Source organism: Leptosomus discolor, chromosome 1 (genome assembly GCF_034619465.1).
Source record: "Leptosomus discolor isolate bLepDis1 chromosome 1, bLepDis1.hap2, whole genome shotgun sequence".
Lineage (NCBI taxonomy): Eukaryota > Metazoa > Chordata > Aves > Leptosomiformes > Leptosomidae > Leptosomus > Leptosomus discolor.
In genome coordinates, this window is record NC_141391.1 from 179,171,057 (window position 1) to 179,195,614 (window position 24,558).

Sequence of the window (24,558 nt, forward strand, 5' to 3'; positions counted from 1 at the left end):
AAGCATCAAGTTCCCACTTCCACAAACAGATTTCCTCAACTTCCTTTGAAGGAACAGCTATCCTGGAGTGCACTGGGACCAGTGGACCCTCCAAAAGTTATACAGCAAGTAAGCAGGGGAGTGGGGAATGACCTCCAGCCGCCCTGCTGCCCTCATCACTGGGCACCACGACACCCACGTGTACAAGTTTACAAAATAAGAAGCTGTACAGAAATTAATTCTTAAACGCACAATACAATTAATCTGAGATGGAGACTGGGCACTACATGCAGGCTTGTCACTGCACCTTGTGCCAGCAAAGCTTTCAGGCTTTCAGGCTTTCAAATCTAGCACTTTCCTCATCCTCGGGAAATACATCTCCCATGTGTTAAAAGCACAATGAAACACAAGGTATTTAAACATAATACTAAGAATATCAGAGATTAGTACAATGAACAGTATGGTTAGAATTGCAGGATTGTTAATGTAGATTAAAATGCTTTGCCAGTAATCACATGCTGAGAGACTCACTTTCCTGACTGAGCCACGTGGCTTTTCTTCTCTGCCCTGTGCCGGGCCTTGCAAAGCCACAGAGCTGGTCCCAGGGGTGCACAGCCCTGCGGGGGCGAGGATGGGTGCCATGAAGCTGCTCTGGTCTCAGGCCCTGACTACAGCATGCAATGGATGCGCTCAGGGAAACTGCCAGAAAAACAGAACTCTGCATGGGCCGGTTCTCCCATCATACCCAGTAAGGAGCTGGGATAAGCAGCGAAAGGCAACCAGCAAGATGCCATGCCCCGCCTGCCTTGTATTTTCTGGAGCACCCGTTTGGAGGCACCCTGCACGGAGCTGGTGTGACTGGGATGGGCAGTTCAGCAGCAAACACCCACAGCCCTACAAAAAGTTGATGTCCTTCTCTGGCCAGCCTTGGAGCCCAGTGACGTGTGTGACACCACAGCTCACAGGTTCCCCTCAGCAAGTGCTCAAGGCACCTCGTTATTTGGGGAAATCTCTAGTAAAAGATATTAATGTAAAACCACTCCAGATCCCGCTCCTTACAGCCTGAGAGCATTTTGGTGAAGGGGATAGATGAGAGGGGCAAGAAAAACTGTTGGGACTGAATACCACCGAGGCAATGAAATTACATCCAGTATTTAATCACCTTTTCCAATAATTGTTTCATTTTTTGGAGAAGTATTTCTGAATTTCTATATTTCTTCACAATGAACAGGTGATCATGAAGCATTTAGTCTAGACAGAAGTTAAAGTTTGAATTTTAAAATTAAATTCTATACAGCAAAAAACCCTGAAATTAGCACAGTGTAATTTTCATCATAAAGCTTTTTTTTTTTTTTAAAACAAAACAAAACAAAGGTTAAAAAACCCGAACCAACCAAACTTTATTATTTTGGAAATACAGTCTATCATAAAGTAAATATTTTAAATATTTAATATTAAACAATAGTAAAGATCACTTTGTGGAGATGAAATGAGCCACATCAGGGTTTTTATAAACTGTCTCTCAAGACTGCTAGGACCTGGGTAGCTGCTGTTCGGGACTAACAGCACACAGCGTATTTGGTGCAGTGTAGATTTTTTTTGGTTTTTGGTAGGATATACTTATTTATTGTCATAGCAGAAGAAGCAATTAGCTGACATTTCATGGGGCAGTCTCCCAAGAATAATCCTGAGGCAAGAGCAACTCCACTGTCAGATGAGACAGTGGAAGGAGGCGCAGCTGGGTGCCCCACAGACCTGCAGGTGTGTTAAGTTGCCCCACTCGAGACCTTCTTGCAAATTTTTCTTTTCCATCAGAAGCCTTGCCATTTACAAATGCTTCTTCTTTTTTATTGCCTCTGCCCTGACAGCCAAGCTCTTGGCACAGATGGTCAGGACCACAATGAGGACTCCGACCACAAATGTAACCAGAGGCCAGAGGAAGCAGTGCAATAGGACAGTCTCATCATGGGTGCGCTTCAGCATCACATCATCTGGCCTGCAAAGAGAAGGAACAGAAGAGGGAGAAAATATAAGTCAACTCGACATCATCAATTCCTCGTAAGTGGAAAGTATCTGCCATGGAAACCATAAAGGTGGTTTATTCATAACAGTGTTAGAAAACGATTAAGTGGTCCGTTTCATTCACTACTTTCATTTGCCTGTCTATCACCAACACTTATGGCAGGCCACGAGGGCTTTCCCCTTGCAGTGTTTACAGGCTAACAAGTTCATTCAGATAAAAAAAAATACAAAAAAATCATTGTTGCTTTAGGTCTTCTAGGGGTCATGATCATCGCAAACAGCCATGAGAGATAAAATATCACACTGTGGATTGAAAAACCACTCCAGCAAAAACATAATATCAGGTTATACATATCTACCTCAAATGGCATCAGACACTGTGCAACAAGTTTGAAGTGCAATTAAAGCTTCCCTTTTATCTTTGGGCCCTGACATGTTCATGGGGCTACATGGAGGCTTCTGATGAAGCCCTGGCTGTGGTCTGGATGGAGAGCCACTCCCTGTGCTCAGCACTGCACAACAACTGGTGGCCCAGGCTAGCCCAGCTGCACCAGCAGGCAGGGGTCTGCACAAAACCTACCCCCAGGAGGACTCCTGCTCAGCTCCAACGTGCTGGAGGCTCCCAACTCTGCCCTTCCCAGCAGAGGCTACTTCAGCAATAAGCTGTGATTTCTGGAAACGCCAGCTGCTCATTGGACTGGAGTATGCTCCTACAGGGACACTCTGGGGAGCCTCCCCTGAAGATCTGAATCCCCATGCCTCTGCCAAGAGCATCTAACACACAGTCACAGATTTATGCATTTCCAAAGGGAAATGGAGAAAGGAGGACAATAGCAAGGAGACAGCATCTCAAGAGGCTTGGAAATTCAGCTGTGCCGCATGTCTGAAAGATCAGATGTTCATCTGCCGCTTCCAAGTCTGGGAAGTTGGTTGGGAAATCTGACAGCAGGTTTTCCTCAGCTTTCTGTTCTCCCTGCAGTTTAACAGTCATTAAATCTGTTTTGTGACATTTTCACTTCACTTCTGCTTTCCAATCTACAGCCAGAGACATGCGGTCTGCTGGAAAACTATGTGCAAAGGAAGGAAACAGAACTTTCTCTAATTAGGAAAATATATATATTCTTGACTCATATTGGTCCTCACTAGTATTGAACACTCTCATCCCATGTCGCTTCATCAATGCTACCTGATGCTCCAAGAGTAACAAACCTCACAGCCTAAAATCCTGGCAATCCAGGCTCATCCAGCCGTGTCCTGGGCCTTAAGCTCTTGTAATGCAGTGGCACATGGGAACAGATACATGCACAATGACTCTGCTGTCTCTCCCCCAACAGCTTTGTCCTGGTCAGAAAACAGCACTAAGAAAACATTCCCTGTACGGGAAACAAGAAGAAACTTTTTTCCTTCACTGAGAAGTTAATTAATGGAGATGCCTGCAAATCTACAGAGTTTCAGCCATCCTTAAGGAGCTGGTGGAGTCAGACTGCAAGGCTACACCTGCTTACTGATTTAATTGCACCTGCATTTGCATTTGGGGGTCTCTCCGCCAGAATTGCTTTGTGGAGGTTCTTCTGCACCTTGCCAGCCTGCAAGTCCCCAAGGCTGGCACCACATGTGTGTCTTTATTTGTGTAGTAAGGAGCAGAATAAGACTCTGATTATGAGCAGCTCAGCTATAGAAAAGTTGAAACTCGACAACATAAAAAATGATCAAAAGAAACCCAGGTGTATTCAGTAGTGGAACACATGAAGTCTGCTCAACTGAAATCCTCCAGATACATAATCAGGCACATGTGGAGACTGTAAATTGAATAAAATAATATTAACTTTATGGGCACAAACTCACCAGCCTATGCCATATAAATGACAGCAACGGAACAGAAAAATCCTTTCACTGGAGGATTCCCTTCCCTCATATTTACTGTATCATCATCTGTGAATAACAGAGTGCTAACTGGCAAGGAGGCCATAAGTAGGCACCATTCAATCCTCACAGCCCTCAGCTAACAAGTGACTTTGAATTTTAAGTAATTTTTTTAAAGCAGATACTAATCAAAGAGTTCAAAAATAAGGGGCAAGCAAACAAACTAGAAAATTGGATTCAGATAAAGAAAAGAAAGCATGATTGGGGAGAGCAAGATATTCCTTTGACTGATTCTTAAATATTTTGGGAAACATCTGTACCAAAGGTAGCAGCGGTGGATGCCAAACATCCATCATAGGTGTGACTGTAACTTCTGCAACTTAGTAATTTAAAAGAGTTTCTCTTTTGGAAAAGAGTCAAAGACTTACAGAGGCCTTTAATGAAGCCTCAAGATGAATTTTGGGTTCAGATGGACATTATTGCTGTTCTTAGCTACAGCAAGAGTCCCTGTGCCATTCCTACAGAGCAGAAGTTGTGCAGCAATTCACTGTCAACTGCTCACAGCAACTCTTAAGACAATGCATCAAGTCATTACTGGGTCCTCCCAAAATACATCATTAAATGACTATTAGCACCACATTTAAGACATTAAATGCCCTTCTTTAGTCAAGAGGAGAGAGAAGCACTCCTGGAGGGTCACATGGCACACGGGAGAGCTCGAGGACCCTTTGGGATGTAGGGAGGTACAAGGGAGGTGGCTTACAAGACAGACTTTCAAGTCTCGGGTCAGAAGCCAGGGACTGGCATTGTGGGCAGTGTGAGGGAGAGCCTAGGAGGCCACACGGCTAAAAACCTGAAGAATAAACATGTTCACATTTGTTTTCAGGTGATCCATGTCAGGTTAAAAACTATAGGTATTCCATGTGAGATCTGTAAGGTCCAAAACAAAAGACTGGGGGAAAATTAGACTGAAGGAGTTAGAATCAGAATTAACCAGATGAATTAAATATAGCAAAATCATTAGGGATTAACTAACAGGTTAGCCTAAAAAGGCTGGATTTCACTTCTACCAGGCTGTTTGTTGTCCTCGTGTGATGACATCAGTTTAAGAGAAGAGCTGTTCTCCACCTCCTGAAGAAATAAATGAATTCTCAGGCAGAGCAGAACGGCCATTCCCACCCAGTGAACCTCCGAAGGATCTGGCGACATGCACAGAGCAGCTGTCCTCTGACATCTGAGTCTACAGAGTCTTAGGGACAGCTCCTAAGTGATCCTGCAATGAACTCTGAGGGATAAGAGACAAAATCTGCTTGTAGAATGTCCCAGAGCAGCAGCCAGGACTGCAGCAGCCCTGCTTGGCCCACGGGACACAGCTGTGCTGCTGGGTGGCTCACTGCAGCGTTCTGCTTGGGGCTGAGCTTGTTACTGGGGCACCGCATCAGCCCCCCTTGGGGGTTGGCAAGAGCTGGATCTGTCCTGCTGTCCTGTTACAAAAACCTTTGGCTTGCATTCCAAGGCTTACACAGTGATCAATACAAGCGAGGTGCCCCACAGGTTTTGAATCAGAAATATGCACACAGAGATACCTGTCTTGCCAAGCACAGACAGAGAGCATCACCAAGAGAGCAAAGTCACTGGTGGTGAGTCGTGAGGTTTATGTGGCTCATCACAGTTCCTTCCGAGCCCTGAGATAATCACGATGGCTGCGCTGTGGGACAAGAGGAGCCAGAGCTGGGCTGTGTCAGTGGGGGCAGATTCCAGCACAGTGCTGCACCACGATGGAGACGACCAAGATCTTAGCAATGAGACACTCTATAGGGCCTTCAGGTGGTTATCACCTGCCCACAAAATGAGGCACACAGCAGTACGAAAACACTGTGGCCAAGTGGGCACGCTAGATATGGGCCAAAGGAGCAGAAAAATTTAGCTGAAATATCTGGATTCCACCTCTAAATCAATAACTCTTATCAACTGCAGAAGCAAGGAGAGCAGGAGCCTGGAAAGGAGACACAGAGCTGTCACAGGAACGGCAGGAGTGACAGAGGAGGCTAGCAGGGCTAGGCAGAGAAAAAAAGGGGATGGTGGTAGGGGGTAGGAGAAAGAAATATTTAACAGGCAAACAGCAAAAAAAAAAAAAAAAAAGAGGGGGGCGGGGGTTGTACTTCCACAGCAAACAAGCCTTTTCCTCGGGAAGAAAATAAATAGCTATCAGGACACCCGAAACAGTAACATAACTTTTGGTTTTGCACAGCAAGGTCAGCATGTATCGAAACAGCAATTTTTATTTTTCCTTGCTACTTTTGTAGAGGTAACCCGCCTATTCTGGGAGTCTGAAGGCTTGTTGTTTGGCTTGGAAACAGAAAAGGGAAGCTGCCCCCATCCCCAGGGGAAACCCTCTCATAACCAGGACGCAGCTTTGCTGGAAGCCCCCACAGCATCACTCCCCTGGTGCTGAGGCAGCAGTGCCAAACCCAAAGAAGGTATGTCATGCCTGGAAACGTGTTTCTTTACCCTGTGAAAATCAGCAGATGTAATCTACCCTGTGAAAATCAGCAGATGTAATCAAAGATATTGCTTTGTCCCTGCAAGTCTAGTGCATTTAATAAACCTGTCTTTGCTCTATGACTTCCATATAATACTTCAGTTCAAAGATGTTGACCAGCTGGCTTGCACATATTGCCCCTAAGCTTGGTTATGGACCACCTCTTGTTTATAGTGATGCTACCATTCAACTCTACAGTAAATGCAAATCCTCTCAAGGGGATGCACCCAAACTCCTAACACCAGTTATCAGTGCACAAAACAGTGTCAGGGGCAAGAGAGAGACATAGCGAGACAAAAGCGGGAAAAAAACTTGAACACTCTCAAGCCCTGCTCAGGCATCGAGACCTTGTTCTGCTGCGAACAGTGCTGGCCACGGTGCAGTACCACCACCACTTCCCAGCAGCAGCCCCAGGATGAAAGAAGAATGAACAAACTAAAAAAAAAGCCCTGAAGAAGTCTCTACATTAACTATAAAAAAAACCCCACACCTTTCCCTTTCACTGAACAAATACGGAGGGAAGAAATTCGTTTTCATTGCTAAAAGATGAGACCAGTATTTATTTTTAGCAGCACCTGGAGCTCGGGGCTGGAGCCTCGTGGGGCTCTGACCAGGGGTAACTGGATTAGTTGTTGCATTATGCAACGCATCCCTCTTAGGTGCCAAGCAGCTCAAACAGACACTGGATAAAGCAGGCCTTCATCAGACCCTTCGGAGCAATTACTGAACATCATGGGAAGAATTGCAGTGCAGGGGTTACCAAAAAGTCATGTAGGACCAAAAAGTTACAGGCACGTAAACATTTCAGTCATCACTTGTGCACCACACTGTGCAACTTATGCGGCACAGCGGAAGCTGACAGAGGTGGGGGCGTGGGATTGGGAAACCTAACAAATGGGTTTTGTATTCAGACAATCTGGATTTAAAGATGTTTGCAATCTGCATACACTTATTTTGCCCACAATTATTCACATCCCTTCACTATGACAAGCACTCATCAGTATTTCTTCCCCTTATTGTTGCAAGACGTGTTGATCCTCAGCTGGACGGCTGCATGCAGAGGCAGTGCTATGTCTTACTAACAGCAAGGTCCTCTCCCTCTCGGGCCTGAGCACTGCTCCACAGGTGATACAGTAAAAGAAAGGATGTGAAATAGCAACACTATCTTCTGACAGGAGGGAATTTTTTAGAGAACTTTGTGAAGTACCAGAGCAAACCGAGATTTCTGTTCCATCATTTATGAATGAGCAGCCCTACTACCTGAGCACCTTTAGCTTCTGCAGATAATTATTCCCAGATAAATGGCCTGCAGGGTACCCCAACACTGTACATGTTGTCACTAGTCACTAGACAGTGTTTGCTCTTCAAATCTCAGGTGAATTTGCGCACAGCATCCTGCAGCAAACACAGAGAAGTATAAAGCCCATCTGGCTCATTTGTTGCACTGCAGCAAAGGAACCACAGATCGTTCTTGCTGTACTGGACAAACCCGGAGCCAAAAACCAATAACACCACATAAATGAGTCACTGATAAGAAATGACTTGACATATGTTGCTCTGCCTGTCTCTGCATGGCATGAGACTGGAGATCTTGGTTTCTCTCCTTTTGTTCTTGTTGTTGATGTCAGTCCAACCTGGAACACAAATAAAGTGACAGGACCTCCCCCATCCCACCCACTCCCACAGGCCTCCCACCTTAGGGCATGCAGCTGTGACCGTTGTTTGCATGTGCTCATGGCTACAGAGCCTGGGACACTCAGTGTGAGATCCGTGAACACAGAAGCACAAGAGCTCAGTGCCTTCTCAAACCTTTGGCACCAGCCTGGGAAGTGTATCCGAGTTTGTCATTTATTTTGTGCTCTGAAACACTGCGGGTTGGTTTCTGCTGGGCAGGGCTCCCTTCAGACGGGAGTATCATCATGCCAATAGACAGGCACCTTCAGCAGAGGTCTGGAAAAGCAACTTTCCCATGGAACTTGCACCACTTGTCCCAAAGCTAGCCAGAGAAGAGTGGGACACTAAAGGTAAGTGCCTACAGTGGCAAAAAACTCCCTCACTTTTCAGAAAAGTGCTGAGCTCCAAGCTAAGCTGCACTGTGGTTTCCCAAGATAAATGTCAGCCAGCTAGCTGTGCTGGGCCTCTCTGTTTATATTAACCGAGAATGATCGAAACTGCTAAGTCTGCTTCTCACAGCTTTTGTATAACTTTGAACTGTATGAATGGCATCACTTTCTTCTTTTCAAAGCAGCCTGTTGCCCCACCATATTGACGGGAGGTGTTACCTAAGAGTGTGCTCTGCATGCAGCAGCAATTCTGAGAACTAAATTAAGTTTGATGAAGAGCTGACAATGTTCATTAGTTGCCTAGATATTTACCTAGAATTTTATTCTGCTGTTTCAAAAGAGACAGTATTAATATTGCAAATACTACTCTCTCTAAGGAGCCTACTACTATATTCTGTGTTTCATACAGACTGACACAGAAGAGTTAGCTCATCCACATGGTCAAAAAAATACTGACAGAAAACACGCACTCTTCTATTTTGAACAGATTTTCTCTCAGTTTTTGTGGGGTTTTTTATGGCTTCACAAGCTGTTTAGTCATCATATGCCTAAAAGTATACCTAAGCAAGCACATTCCTAGTCAGCAAAACTTATCTCTCAAAGCTCATTCCTATCTCCAGAAGAAAATAGATGGTGCACACATTTCAGCTTAGACTATCTTCAAGTATGTCTGGCACTGAGCCTCTCTTCTGCTGTACACAAATTGTTGTATGATCAGCAAAAGGCAGCATTTCAAGGCAGCCATTGTATTTGGCAAGAACATTTAACAGTATACGATGCAGTAACTATAAGGAAAAAAACTTGCCCAAGTGCTGTAAAATTCCTCCATGTCAACCAACTTAAATGGTAGACCCTAGGAAGTATGCAGCTTCAGAAACATTTTGCCTTTGCTTCACCTACAGCTGTTATGTGATAATCAGCTCACCCAGCTCTGGACACCTACCACCTAGGTGCCTGCACCCCAGCAGATCTCCCTAAGCTCCTTTACAGGAGAGAAATAAACATCTCAGAGCATCTGGCCTATATTAGGCATTTATTTTGGGGTAAGATGAAAGGCTCCTATCCCTCTCCACTGCCTATAAAAGCTAACTTTCACGGGATCTTGTCCCCACCAGCTCAGATGAATCCTAGCTGTGACATGTCCTACAGAAGATCCCCTGTTTCTCACTATCCTGCTCACTCGGGCAGCAGCTGCTGCAGGTCCCAGGTCTCAGCAGCGCAGGGAACTGGCAGCACCTGCCAAAATCATCACTCAGCTCCTGGTTAGCACACCCAAGCATTGGCACCTTGTGGACGAAAACAGCTCCCAAGAAGGTCCCTGCCAGGTCTGATGTCACCTCACAGGGTGCCCTAAGTTTTAACCTCTGCATGCTCTAGATGGTGCCTCTTTCCCTGCTATAAGAAACAAATAATTTTTGCTGCAAAGCATTGGTGGTTTCCCGCTGCAGAGAGTTAACCAGGGACAACAGACTGTCATCTTAGGCACAATGACGAGGTCTATGGTCTCTCCAGGGAGAGGACAACTCAAGTTGAAGCACTCAAGTCACTCAGCGGGCCACCCACAGGAGAGTTGGGCATCTCTCTGCCTGCCACCCTGCTCCAGCTCCCCAGTTCCTCCAAGGTCCTAGCATACACTGGCATCAATTTTCCTCCTGTGTGTCTTAATAAACTTAAGTATCTGCCAACACTCCCACACTGAGCCCTGAATTGCATCAGGAAGCACCAAGCTATTCCCACCTAGGTCTCCCTCATCTGTTTAACTTCCAGGTGCTGGTGGGGTAGGACCAACCTCCTCCTTTAGCCCCTGATGTGGCAGATACTTATTTGAGTGCTTAACGTAGCAACCCAGAACAGTCTCCAAAGCAGCTCTACCAAAATTACTCATGCTGATCAAATTAAACAATTTGTCATATGCTTCCAGACCCCCATAAAACCTTGGCTGATCTAAAGGTCTTAAGTATTCTCTTTCCACCTCCCTGTCTACATGGACCTACCATCCCAATCATTGCTGTTCTCCCAAGTCCTCCCAGAGATCCTGCACACTGCGGTAACAGTAAGTTTCTGCCACAATATCACCTTTTATTTCCCAGCACATCATCATCAGAGACAGGCAAAATGACTCCCTCCTCTTCCCATTTACTGAAGAAAGGAAACCACGGATCACCCTTATACACATGTAAGTCACATTAACATTGGTAATAAAAGTAAAAATTGAAACAGAAGAAGAGATGCTTTAAATTACAACTTTCTGCTCTGCAACCTTGTATGAAAACTGGGAGTTCTGTGAACATTTATTACACGTATCTGATTCACTAATCTTCTATAAACACAATTACTGAGTTGGTTTGTACTATTCACTGATCCCCCCTTTTCTTCCAGCCCCTCATGAACACAGTATGATTTCTCTTCCTTGGAGGGAAGGAACATTAATACCCAAGCCATAAATTTGCCATCTGAGTGTTAAAAGCCAAGAAGCTTTTTGCCATAAAATGACATGTTTTAAGGGAACCTTTCCTTGGAGTTTTATATTTTTATTTCAAGTAGGAAAAATGCTTTTCCACTTTCTATGTAGCTTTTCATCAATAGAGTTGTCTTGTAAAGTTCTGCACTAAGCTCTGTGTGATAAACCACATCACTGTATGGGTGTATGTGTACATACATATGCATGCATTTAGATATATTTTCAAACAGAACCAATAGACAGCTGCTAAACAGATGCATAAGCACTTCTGCCTATGCAAATGTAGATTACTCACCTCAAGTGCTGGTTAAAATAGCATGTAAATGGTTGTGAACCCACTTTCTCTTTCCAGTATTTCTGCTTGTACGTGACGTTCTCAGAGTTCTCTTGATCGTCTCTTGCGCAGGGAGGGATGTATGAACACTGCCAACACATGTTACAACACAGAGTTACTTCTGTGCTCAAGGACCTAGGGCATCACTTTCTCTGCATTTTCCTCATAATACCAATACGACTGAAATGGGCAAAGAATAATAAGCACAAGCTCCAAAGAAACAAAAAAGAAAAGTCAGTTAAATTTACCTCAATTGCTAGGTATTCCCTGCAGGTACTGGAAAAGAATATGCCAGCATTTAGAAACAAAACAAAGGCTTTATCATGTTTTGTTCCATTAGCATACCGACCTGCCATGTAACACCTTGGGTTTTTGCATGGTGAATGTAAAAATGATCGTTTCATTTTGATGTATCCCTAGCCAGGTACATGGACTGGGTCTGAATTACTTTTTAATTTCAGTGAGGCATGTAATCACAAGTTTTGTTTACCATCGTACTAATAAATAACCCAAATATTCCAGCAAGCTTTCCCAGATGATGGGATAGCTGATATCTGGCTGATACCCACTGGCAAAAGACTAGATATTCTTCCACTGTTACAACACGGGGAATCAAGCACAGAAAGTTCAAAGCCCCACTTCAGCAGAAAGGTTCAGCATCTGCTTCTGCTGTATAGAAGTCAACAAGAGTTGAGCATGCGGCTGAGCTATCTGGAGATCTCACCCTCAGACATCTGCTTCAAAGCCCAAAGAGATCAAGGGAAGTTTCTCCCCCAGCTTGGTGCACTTAGGACTGGGCTTTCAGAGGCTCCACTCTGGGTCACACACAATGCACATACCTTGTTTCCAGCTCCCATCTTTGACACACCACCCTTCCCTTCTAGCCACAGGGACTTAAACAAGAGAAAACAAATAGGCCAATGAAGCCAATGTCGGCAGTGTGGGGATCACAGTGTCAAAGCACAAATTCCCCCTATTGTTAGAAGGGATCCATGTGAGAGATCATTACAGAATATGTTGAACCAAACTGAGTAACACAGCTTAACTGATCCTTGGGTAACATAAAGGCTTTTCACCCTGGAAGACGCATGGACAGCAAGGGTCCATGTGCACACACAGATTTTTAATTCCTTTAAAACTGGGAGCTGCAAGCAAAAAAAAGTGACTATGAAGGTAGCCAGAAAACCTCCTACTTAGATAGGATGAGGAAGCAGGAGGTGCAGGGTATGGGAAGCCCCCAAAGGGATCCTCACACATGATCACAATATGAGCTTCTTCACAGTATCCTGAAGGCAATAACAACAAGGAGAGATACCCTCTCTAACTTGAAAATAAAGATCACTGGTACCTAGTGAGTGCTTCCTCTTCCTCTCCATCTAGTGAGGTTTCACAGGGGCCTACCGTGCCTCAGCTGCACACTATACTCAAGCTGTACAGACCTACAAGCCCATCTCCACCTAACAACAGCTTGAATCTTCACCATTCCAGGGGGATGGGAGAAATCTCAGGATTTTATTGGCCTGATCATGTAAAATCTGGCCAGTTCTGTCAGCACTTGAAATTGCTGCCGATAGCTTCCATGCTTCAGACTGGAAGAATCTGCAAGTTCTTGCTTGTTGCTTCCAAGCTTAAACTTGCCTTTTTCACATGGGCCCACATCAGGTGTTGCCACGGCACAGAGCGCCCTTTAGATCCCTGTTCAGATGACCCTAAACAAGGATTGTCCCACTGATGATGATGAAGGGCAGAAAAGAGCAGCAACACCACTCTGCTCCAGAAACCAGAACACAGGATTTGTCACAAGAAGTTATTTCCATCTTAGATAATATTCCTTGACTGGCAATGGTTTTGGCTTGGTTTCGTACTTTGGAAGCACCAACCACACTCCTCTTTCCCCCATGCTCCCAGTGCACAAACATATCTGTGCAGCAGCTCAACAGAGTCAGTAGGTCTGGAATGAAGAGACCCGAGGGCGATGCTGGCTCTGCTTTGACCTCCTGACAGCCACCAACATGCCACACCATCCCACCTGGTCCTCTGCTGGTGCTCCTTGCTCAGTCCAGAGTCCAGCATTCCCAACCTTCTCCACTCCAGTGTTTTTCTTCACGAACGGTTTCAGATCCTGCTGTGGAAATGGTACCATATCCCACCAGTTGTACACTCACTGCCTACATCTGGCTGTAATCTACACTCTTCTCTTCCCCAAGCCCCCAACTTTTAGGTACTCTCTTGCAATATGGGGATACAAGAGAGTAGATGTAAAGAGGCTTTTCTCAGAGTCCCCCAAACCAACCACGATTTAGTCAGGACACAAAAATGTTTCTTCATTGTGTCTGAGCCTACTTTTGTCCTCTGCTGTGAAAGCATGACCACCCCACCACTCCTTTGCTGGCCAAACTTTCTCTGGATTCTTCAGAGAACTTCCACCTCCCCCAAATATTATGTGAATCCTTCACAAAGTTCACAACCTTATGAACCATTGTTTATCCACATCCTGACTTCCAGGCTTAGAATTAACTGCAGAGAACTCTTTTCCCAAGAGATATCCATCTGAACAGAAAAGTAGCAAGCTGTAACACTCTCCAAGGAGAGGTCCGTCACAAAGGACTTCACAATTTTTCACATCAGTCACCATGCTTTTCGCTCAATATGAAGGTGTTAAAAATGGAGTTTTTCAAGGCAGGGATTTTGCTTGGTTTGGAAAATGTAAAGAGGCCCACAGACAGCTTCCCTGATCAACACATCCATCTTTCCCCGTACCAAGGCAAGACAGTGTATGGGAGTACCACCAGTACCTACAGGAAGGACACCTGGAAGTTGGGGACAACAGTGAATACACTTTCTGTAACTCAAACTTCACACCACTCTTTGCACAAGTAATCCCAATGACAGCTGACAGAAAAAACACTGGATTTGTTTCCATCTCTTCCTTTTTATTTCCATGTGGAAAACACAAAGGAGACCCGCAGGGGCTTTCCATAAATCAATGGGAGCTCATTGATTGAGCCTGTCAAGGATTAACAGCCTTGAAGAGAGGAGCGATCCCTGCCTAAGGTAAAAATCATCATCATACGAATCCCAAGGGTCACCCTAAAACATTTCTTCAACATGATAAAGGCCTTGAGCCACAGTGAACACCCAAGGTCTGACTCCACTGTGGACTTATCAATTCAGTTGCACAAACACCAGAGCCTCTTTGCCTCCCCAGGATGCCAGCACAGTTCCCATCAACCTGACGTTCATTTTGGCCCCTTCTGATCCATGTAGGTGGTGGATCTCTCTTTTCTCAGCCTCCTAAGTACACTTCTTGGGACTTCGCTTGATCAGCTGTATCACCCTTCAAAGCACAGTCAGCAGGTGGGTAAGAGGGAATCGTAGCCTGGCAACTTTCATCCACAAACTCACGGTAGCGAACCTGAAACGACCTCCTGCTTTGGCAACAGGCAGTTTCTGAAAGGTTAATTCTGCAGTCCTCCCCCACAAGACACGGCATGAAATCCTACCATCGAAACCTAAGCAAATGCCAAGTCTTTGAAAGCAAGCTAGGATGCCTTGTGCTCAATTGCAGCTCACGCAGCAACACCCATTTTCAGTGGAAGTAACCTACTCTGCATTTCTTTGATTTTTTTTTTCTTAAACAAGTTACAATGAAGTTGGAGAATAGCACTTAAGATTAGACATTCAGAATAAATCTAATGGAGTGGAGGCCTTTTCAGCAGATCTATTGGTACATGGCGCCGTAATCGCACCTCCTACGCTATGTCATAGCAATGATAAAATTGTTATGTAATTCAAATACACTCTCAATTACACAGCTCAAAGTCAGTTTCAGGCTAATAACATTCCCCCTTCAATCAAAGCCAGTGAGTGGATAGACAAATAGGGATTCAATTCAGTAAAAATGTCAGCGAGCAGCTAATCTACCTTCACACCAAGGTTTTGTAAGATTTGTATCTGTGTTTGCTGCTGGATGCTCCCAATCCAGTGTCTCTGCAGATGCCTGGGAAGATTCCTGATTCTTCTGAACACTTCATCAAAGCAGATACTCTTCCATATCATGGAGAAGAGAAAGAGGCATGAACTCTTGGCCATGGTTTATCTTCCAGGCTGCATTTCATGTTTTAAAAAGACTTTTAAAAGAATTTAAAAATTCTTGCCTAATACTGTCACATTTTTATAAAAAGAAGCCAGACTTGGTAGGCTCTGTGGGAAGCTGTCTCAATCCTAGAAGACACTGCCTCTAAGATGAGACCAAGACAGCCTCAAATGCGAACAGACATAAGGGCCCAAGGTAGAAGCAAGTCAGCCCATCAGAACACAAACTGATGGCACTAAGAAGCCAGTCTCCAGCCTCAGTCTCCAAGCGACTTCTCCTCCTGGCTGCTGGTGAACAAGGGGACACAGCACATACCAATGGCTTGGCAGAGATGAGCGCCCACACACAGTGTGCTGCACAGGTTGGGAAGCTTTTGATGAAACAAAGGAGCGGAAAGGACGCGCTAGACAAGTATCATTGTGAAAGTACAATGTACCACTAAAGCCAACAACTTCCGACTCCTGATCTCCAAGTGTGTTGGGTTTGTGTGGCAAGGTTTTGGTAGGCGGGGGGGCACCCTGTAGGGGTGGCTTCTGTGAGAAGCTGCTAGAAGCTTCTCTCGTGTCAAATAGAGCCAATGCCAGCTGGCTCCAAGACAGACCTTCCACCAGCCAAGGCTGAGCTCATCAGCAATGGTGGTAGCGCCACTGGGATAACGTATCTAAGAAGGGGGGGTGTGGTGTGTGAAATGCTGTGACATAGCAGTTGGAAGAGTGAGAATACGTGAGAGAAACAACTCTGCAGACATCCAGGTCAGTGAAGAAGGAGGGGGAGGAGATGCTCCAGGCACCAGAGCAGAGATTCCCCTGCAGCCTGTGGTAAAGACCATGGTGAGGCAGGCTGTCCCCCTGCAGCCCATGGAGGTTAATGGTGAAGTGGATACCCACCCGCAGCCTATGGAGGACCCCACGCTGTAGCAGGTGGATGCCTGAAGGAAGCTGTGACCCTGTGGGAAGCCTGCACCAGAGCAGGCTCCTGGCAGGACCTGTGGAGAGAGAGGAGCCCACGCTGGAGCAGGTTTGCTGGCAGAACTTGTGACCCTGTGTGGGACCCACGCTGAAGCACTCTGTTCCTGAAGTAAGGGACCCACGCTGGAACACTTTGTGAAGAACCAGAGCATGTGAGAAGGACTCACACTGGATAAGTTCATGGAGGACTGTCTCCCATGGGAGGGACCCCATGCTGGTGCAGGGGAAGTGTGTGAGGAGTCCTGCCCCTGAGGAGGAGGAAGAGGCAGAGATAACGTGTGCTGAACTGACCACAACCCCCATTCCCCATCTCCCTGCACTGCTGGGGGGCAGGGAGGAGGTAGAGAATTTGGGAGTAAAGTTGAGCTCAGGAAGAAGGGAGGGGTGGAGGGAAGGCGTTTTAAGATTTAGGTTTTATTTCTCATTATCCTACTCTGATTTTATTGGTAATAAATTAAACTAATTTCACCAAGTCGAGTCTGTTTTTCCGGTGACAGTAATTGCTGAGTGATCTCCCTGTCCTTATCTCAACCCATGAGCCTTTTTTTATATTTTCTCTCCCCTGTCCAGTTGAGGAGGGGGAGTGATAGTGTGGCTTTGGTGGGCACCTGGTGGCCACCCAGAGTCAAACCACCACAGCAAGCAATGTATGACCTTCCCCTAACTGTGTGTGAGCATCTCCACGCACTACTAGGTTACCATCATGGCCTGGAAGGGAGGAAGCGCTGCCACAACCATCCCACTGTGGCAGGAGATGAGCAGGGGAGACTTAGTCCATTAGTACCAAAAAATACCCCCCTGCCAGCTGACTGTACCAAGGGAGCTGGAGCTGAGCATTGTACCTGGTTTTCACCTGCATCCATCAGCACAGACAAACCCACCAGGATTGTCTAAACCCACAGTCCCTCACAGAGGCTCGAGGTGGTGAGGAGCACCCCAGACAAGAGTAGGGGGCAGTGGGGTTTATCTGGGGCACCTGGGGCTGCTTCCAGAGGAATCACTAGACAGCATCCTCAGAGTTTGCCCATCACAGGCACCAGCCCGAGCACAGAACTGATGCTTTACCAGATGCACCAAACCCTCCCAAAATTATTGTAAGGTTGGGCATATTTTGGTATCAAACTTCCTCTGCCATGGGTCATATATGAGGGAGTCTGAAAACCAAAACCTGTTCTATTTACTGCACAGAAGAGATCACAGAATCGTAGAATAGTTTGGGTTGGAAGTGACCTTTAAAGGTCACCTAGTCCAACCACTCTGCAGTCAGTAGGGACATCTTTAGCTAGATCAGGGTGCTCAGAGCCCCATCCAACCTTATCTTGAACGTTTCCAGGTTTGGGGGCATCTACCACCTCTCTAGGCAGTCTGCTCCTGTATTTCACCACCCTCACTGTAAAAAATTTCCTTATATTGGGTCTAAATCTACTCTTCTTGAATGTAAAACCATTACTTCTCGTCCTATCAGAACAGACCCTGCTAAAAAGTTTGCCTCTTTCCTGCAGGCCCCCTTTAAGTACTAGAAGGCCTCTATAAGGTTTCTCTGAAGCCTTCTCTTCTCCAGGCTGAACAATGCCAACTCTCTCAGCCTGTCCTCACAGGGGAGGGGCTCCAGCCCCCTGATCATCTTCATGACCCTCCTCTGGACCCACTCCAACAGCTCAATGTCTTTCTTGTGCGGAAAACTCCAGAGCTGGACACAGCACTGCAGGTGGGGTGTCACTAGGGCAGAGTAGCCGGGGAGAATCACCTCCCTCGACCTGCTGGCCACACTTCTCTTGGTGCAGCCCAGGATACGGTCGGCTTTTTGGGCTGCGAGTGCACATTGCTGGGTCATGTCCAGATTTTTATCCCCCAGCACCCCCAAGCCCTTCTCAGCAGGGCTGCTCTCAATCCCTTCATCCCCCAGCTTGTATTGAAACTGGGGATTGCCCTGACTCAGGTGTAGGGCCTTGCACTTGGCCTTGTTGAACCTCGTGAGGATCAAAAAGGCCCACTTCTTGAGATTGTCCATCTCTCTTTGGATGACATCCCTCCCCTCAGTCCTGTCAACCACACAACTCTGCTTGGTGTCATCTGCAAACTTGCTGAGGGTGTGCTCGATCCCAACATGTGTGTCATTGATGAAGATACTAAGCAGCACTCATCTCGTCAGGCTGAGCGGTTACAGAAAGAAGCACAACAGGAGCACAGACGAGGAGCAGCGGCTGCCTGCTCTGCACCCCTGCCCGGGGACAGGGGCAGGAAGAACTGGGTCCTGCTGCACAGCTGCTAACATCAGGCTCACCAGTAACTCCTCAAAAAGTTTCTTCAACAAAATGCAGGCAAGTTCTGGCACTTCATTTAACTTCAAGCATAGAAAGGAAAAAGCCTAAAAAGCCAAAAATAAGATCTCTTTAGCAGCTGACATACTCCACTGTCATTTTACCCAACCAAACTGATAGCCTGGCCCTCGAGCTGGCTGAATGCGCCACCGACGCACTCGATGGCCAGAACGATAGTGACAAATTGACTTTGGAATTAATTCCCCTTAAGCCTTATCTCAGAGATTATTATTGCTATCAAGGCAGCTGAAGAAAGTCTACCGTCCCTCCACTGAAATTTCTTCCTCTGAGACAACAATTATTGAAAAAAAAAAAAAAGAAAAAAGAAAAAAAGAGAAATCCACAAATCGCTCAGACTGAACACGAATGTAATCATGCCTGGTGCTTTATATATACATTTCTGGATTAACTCTGACCCAGCTATATAATCTTTTAAGAGCTAAAATGAATCCTGGGCTGTACAATGATGTGATTATCTAAGGAAGAAAGAGAGAGGGGGAAAAAAAATATATTTTTTTTTCCCTGCAGCTAGACCTTGCTAGAACAGACAACATATCATAGCTGCTGATATGTTTATATACCAGCCCGCCCTACTACAGAAAGTAGAATATTTTCAGTCCAATACACTGGTGAGTTTTGGGGTGGACTGAAGCTGCCAACTGATTCAGTATTGTTGCATGTGGTAAGAAGCCCAAACTGTGCTTTTTCTACACTATTGATTTACCAGGAAGAATTGCTTCCCCTCACACAGAAGCAGCTAAACAGAATGCAAAATTTAAAGACTGTTCAAAACAAAATTGATCAATTTTTTTTTTCCTTCTAGTTAGTTGGAACTGATTTGTGTATTGTATGTCTAGTTGCATGAACATGAGTGTGCTGCAAGAAGGTGATGGAAATGGGAAGGGTTAAATGGCTTCTTAAGTGTTCATTCATAAATACATACTAGATCCCAAGCATTAAATCCAGCAGATGCCTACCCTATTGGTACTAATCTTTATCAGCATAAAATCCCGAAAGCTTTTAAAGATGGTGAGACTTTAGGACAAAAATTAAAAGAATGTAACTGCTCAGTTATGTTGACATTAAACTTGGGGAAAAAAGGGAAAATCAAAGCGACAGCTACACATACTTCATTCCTTTAAAAGGATATGTTTTCCTAATGAGACCTAAACTGCTTTTCTTCTTATTTTGTATTGGTTTTACCCAAGCTCCTCAAGGTAAGGAAAATAATTGGAGCGCACTTGTTTTCCACTTAGTTAAATTCATTTACTACCAGAGAATGCAGTTACATCAAAAAATGCATCCTTTCTGCTTGGTCTCATCTCGTACATCAGACTGAGTCCTCAGCAACGATATCCCAGGGTAAACAGTCCACACCTAGAGATGCAAGGTGCAAGCTAGAGAAAACGGATTGTATTTGTAAGAGCATGCAAGCACAGCACACTGCCAACACACAGCCCTGTGTTTCCTTATTAATTGTTAAATAAAAACAGGCTCCTGAGTGACATTTATGGACATTGCTTCTGAAGCTCTGGGTGCCTCCCTGCAGAAATGGCAATCCAGCCCTCGGGCAGGTGCAATCCTCTGCTTCCCACCGGACTTCTAGAAAGTCAGGAGAAGACAGGATCAAGAAGTAAAAACTAAACAAAACCAAACCCTCCGACTACTCAGAGAGACATTGCGATCACAGCCCAGTTCGAAAGCCTTTGCTGAAACTGAGGATGCTACAAGAGCCGCTGAGCTCTGGCGCGCTGGTGGCACAGAGCACCACCCAACTCCCACCTCCCATCCCTGCTGGAGATGGCCACAGTGGGGCTGTTGGGCTGTGCTCAGGGGCAGCCACGCTGCACCCTCTGCAGCTACACAGCATCTTCGCCCCATGTCAAAGGCACGTTTCACCAACCACTCCAAGTCCGCCTGAAGACGGAGGGAGGTTTAGGGAAGTCCTGGTGCTTGGACAGCTGGGTGCTCACAGTGCACCTCTCCATAACCACGGCCCTCTCCACGGGGAGCCTGACAGCAGCACCCCCAGGGAAAGGTGAAGTTTGCAATGGTCCCTCACACGCCAACATTTCAGCCGCTTTGCTCTCAGGCACCATCCAGCACTGCAGCTTCATGGCTCATCGTTTCTGAGCGGTGCCAACAAATTAATACAAATCCTGTCAGACTTACTCTCCTGTTTCTTGCTCTGCTGATTTTTGCCCCAACCACCCTTCCAAGCCCACAAGCTGCCAAGGGGAAAAAAGCAACCGCTGAATCCCAAACGTGCAACTTAATCTACCTTCCAAGGGACCAATCCACACTGGTGTAACTGTGACTGCGGAGAGGTGAGGCTGCACATCCCAAACTGGACATGCAAGTCTGCTCCCCAGCCCCTGCACGCAGACCCCTGTGTCATGTTCAGCACGACCCTTGCCACTGCGCTACCTCCACAGCTCAGTGGAAGAGCTGAAATTCTCTTCTCCAATACAGTCCTGATTCCAGGTGCTTTCAGAGGGAAGGGAGGAGATTCTGCCACATTTTAAATTTCCTAGAAACTACTTAAGAAAATCACAGGCAGCATTCTGGCAAGGTGGTCTTTACTTAGCATGAAAAGAAAAAGGACAAAGCAGAATAACTGCCTTTAGAGAAAGGAAAAAAGCGCAAGTCACACGTTGCCTTCAGACTACCCTAGTTTGCTAGAAGATGCAACTTTAACGATGCTTCCATTCGGTCCATTTTCACGTGGGTGATGGAGAAGTTTAAGAATCGAAAGAGCACCAAGGAAACTTCTCTCTCAGTGCATCCCTCGCCCCAGCGCCCCAACAGCAGCGGCTCCGTTAAAATTCCTCCTTGCGTTTCAGGCAGCAGCTCCGGGAAGCCCCTCACCCTCCGGGACACCCAGCGCAACAGCACCGGTCACCGCTCGGGCGGGCAGACAGACCCCCTGCGCCGGCAGCAGGAGGGTCTCCCCCGGCTTCCCACCGGCGTCCCGGGGCTGCCGGCGGGGCGGAGCGGGGACCGGCAGCGGAGCCGCGGTGCTGCTCCCCGCTGCGCTGCCGCGGGGCGGCACCGCTCCCGCGGGAAGGGTGAGCGGGGGCTGGGGCTGTTCGGGACAGAAAATACATCCAGTGGGTGTGCGTGTGTATGTGTGTATATAGATATATAGTGTTATACTATATATATAGTACAGTGCTATGCTAAGTGTACAGTGTTATACTATATATATAATAGAGTACCATACTATACATAGTGTGTCTATATATACATGCTATACATATATATACACACACACACATCCCATACATACCATGTATAGTATTTTGATATAAATACACCATATATATATACTTTTTGCTGAGTAAGAGCACAGGGTCATTTCGGAGGGATGCTCCGCGACTTCATCCCTCACAGAAAAACCCGCACCCAAACGGAGGGCAGTCGCAGGGGACCCGGACCCCAAAGGCGGGCACAAGGGGCGGTGAAAGAGCCCCGAAGGAGGGCAGGATTTGCCCTGCGGGGACCCCCTCCAGCCCTTCCACCCCTCATTTTGGGAGCTCGGCGCTGCGCGGGTCTCACCTTGGGGTTAGTGCGGAGCTGCCGCTCGTCCTCATGGAGAAGGGCAGGGAGGGAGGAGCGGGAGGTGCGGACCAGGACCTGGAGACAGGGGTAGCGGGCGGTACCGCGACAGGCGGCCCCGCAGGAGAAGGTACAGGCGAAGCGTTCCCCCAGCTGCCGCACCGCCAGCACCGTGCAATTCGCGGAGCCGCCGCCTCCCCGTTCTTGTAAAGCCGGGCGTAACCAGCAACAACCCAAGCCCAGGAGGGAAAGCAAACCGGCGGCGATGAGGAGAAAACCCAGCCGCATGCTTTTGTCCTCCGCCTCCGTATATTCGTAAGCCGCCCGGCTCCGCGCCATCGCCCGGTTGCCGCTGGCATCCGCCGCCGGGCAGCCGCTGCCATCGGGCTAAAAGCTGCTCCCCGCCTTCCTCCCCGCCTCCTCCGGGGCTGAGGGATGCAAGGGGGTGGGTGTAACCATCCCGCCCGTCAGACAAAAAAAAAAAAAAAAAAAAAAGTAAAAAAAAAAAAGTAAAAAAAAAAAAAATTAGGTAAATAAAACGCAAATGGAAACCCGGTTGACCTAATTCAAAGTCTCTCCGGGGGTGGAAGGGACAGATTGCAATGGGATTATCTGGCCGGGGAGATTTGCTGCCGGGAGGGCTAGTCCGGATTAATACCGGGTACTGTGCAAGGTGTAATATCTAGAGGGGGGTGGGAGGGTGGGGGGCCGCAACGCGCCCTAAGGGCGCGTTGCGGCCCCCCACCCTCCCACCCCCCTCTAACCCAACATCCCCCCCACAAGATACAGTAGTAACCCTTCAGGTAAAACCCAGAATAAAATCCTGGCTTGAGCCAGGCCATGAAAACAGTTTGTGCTTCCTAGTTCTCACGGCCGGCTTGGTTAAGTCCCAGCAAGCCCGTCTGAAGTCGTGCTCAGTATCCTCACGTGTCAAAAATCTGCAAGGTGTCTACGTATGCACATGGAGTCAGACCCAAAATTAAGTATCTGGAAGTGAGGAAGCAGCTGCTATTTTCACCTTATCTCCCTTCTCAGTTAATAAGGGGAGTGGACAGAACGTTATCCTGCCTCAACATGACTTTTTGGGGGTTCAGGGCAAGCGCTCTTCTTTGGCCAGCTCCAAATCCAGTATCTGCACAGCAGGGACAAACCCAGCCTCTTTCATCGTTACTTGAAGGTTATAGGTAAGCAAGATGATAGCTGCCAAAATGTTTTACATTACATAGGAATTGCTTTCAACAGGAAGGTATTGACCTTGGAAAGATCGCCCTAAGGAGTGCCCTCTTCGAAGCAGGTCTGCAGAAAAACAGTCAAACCAAGAAAATACAAAATAGTTTGGTTATCACCCAGAATTTCCCACCGTGGCAACACAATAGAACAAGCTCTTTGGTGCCAAAGTACCATAAGCAATAGTTATATTTTTATTCTGTAGTCTATGTGACAGGCAATTAGGTAGAACAAAATGTGACAGTTTCAGAGCTGATAGCTGAACTTGATGATACAGCAGACAAAAAGGTACAGAAATAATAGAAAATTAAATACGAGAAATAGCACTTTTCTCTGGCCACCTTTTCCAATCACCTCCCCACTGCAAAGTGCGACGTCAAACTTTTAAAAATAAAGTTGATCCATAGGTTCTCCAAATGGACTATTGAGCAAGGTTTGGCAGGAAGGTTATTAAGAATCCATGCTGTGACGTGAATATAAATGGATGCAAATACTGTCCTTGTTGCACCAGTGCGCTACCACACTGCCCTCAGGCCAGCTGCTCTGTGGTAGCCTTCCCTAATACCAAAGGGTTTCAGAAAAAGTTGGCCAGCTCTAAGCCTGGGATTATTTTTATTTTTACTTAAACCTGCAATAGGTTTTTATACTAGAAACTGAGCTCGTCTTGGTTGGTCCTTGGCTCTGTTCTTCCATTCCCACCAGTCAGACTTTGCTGCCAGCATCTGTGGTGACAGCAGTCTCTGGTGGTGGGGCTTGCTGCGTAGAGATCTTCATATTATATAAAATAATTTTTTAATCAGGCAGGTTTGTTGCCTGCCAACTGAAGGGAAGCTCCAGCCCTGATTTCCCAGTTTAGATGGGCTGTGACTTCTTGTCTGTCTTACCTGCTGAACAGCTGCCATTGAGTCTCCCTGCGTTTGGTAGTCGGTTCAAGTCGTTGCTGTCCCCTGTACATAAAGTGCTGTCAGCCGAAAATTAAGGCAACAGCTCACTGGGTGACGCAGTAACCTTGGGTTAGTCCTCCTGTGTGCACCCAACCCTACATCATCCGTAGTCGGAGAAGATGCTGAGGCTGTATTTTAACTGGGAACAGCATTTAATGTTCACCAGGTAATCTCATCAGT

General features: G+C 46.6%; 1 protein-coding gene across 1 annotated transcript; it reads right to left on the bottom strand.

Moving 5' to 3' along the window:
- Nucleotides 1–1,806: 1,806 nt before the first annotated feature.
- Nucleotides 1,807–22,546, bottom strand: KCNMB4 (potassium calcium-activated channel subfamily M regulatory beta subunit 4). The gene is made up of 3 exons (XM_009958933.2): nucleotides 22,208–22,546; nucleotides 11,226–11,353; nucleotides 1,807–1,975 (listed from the first exon to the last, which is right to left on the bottom strand). The coding sequence occupies exons 1-3, from the start codon at nucleotides 22,544–22,546 to the stop codon at nucleotides 1,807–1,809; spliced, it is 636 nt and encodes a 211-aa protein (XP_009957235.2).
- Nucleotides 22,547–24,558: the final 2,012 nt, after the last annotated feature.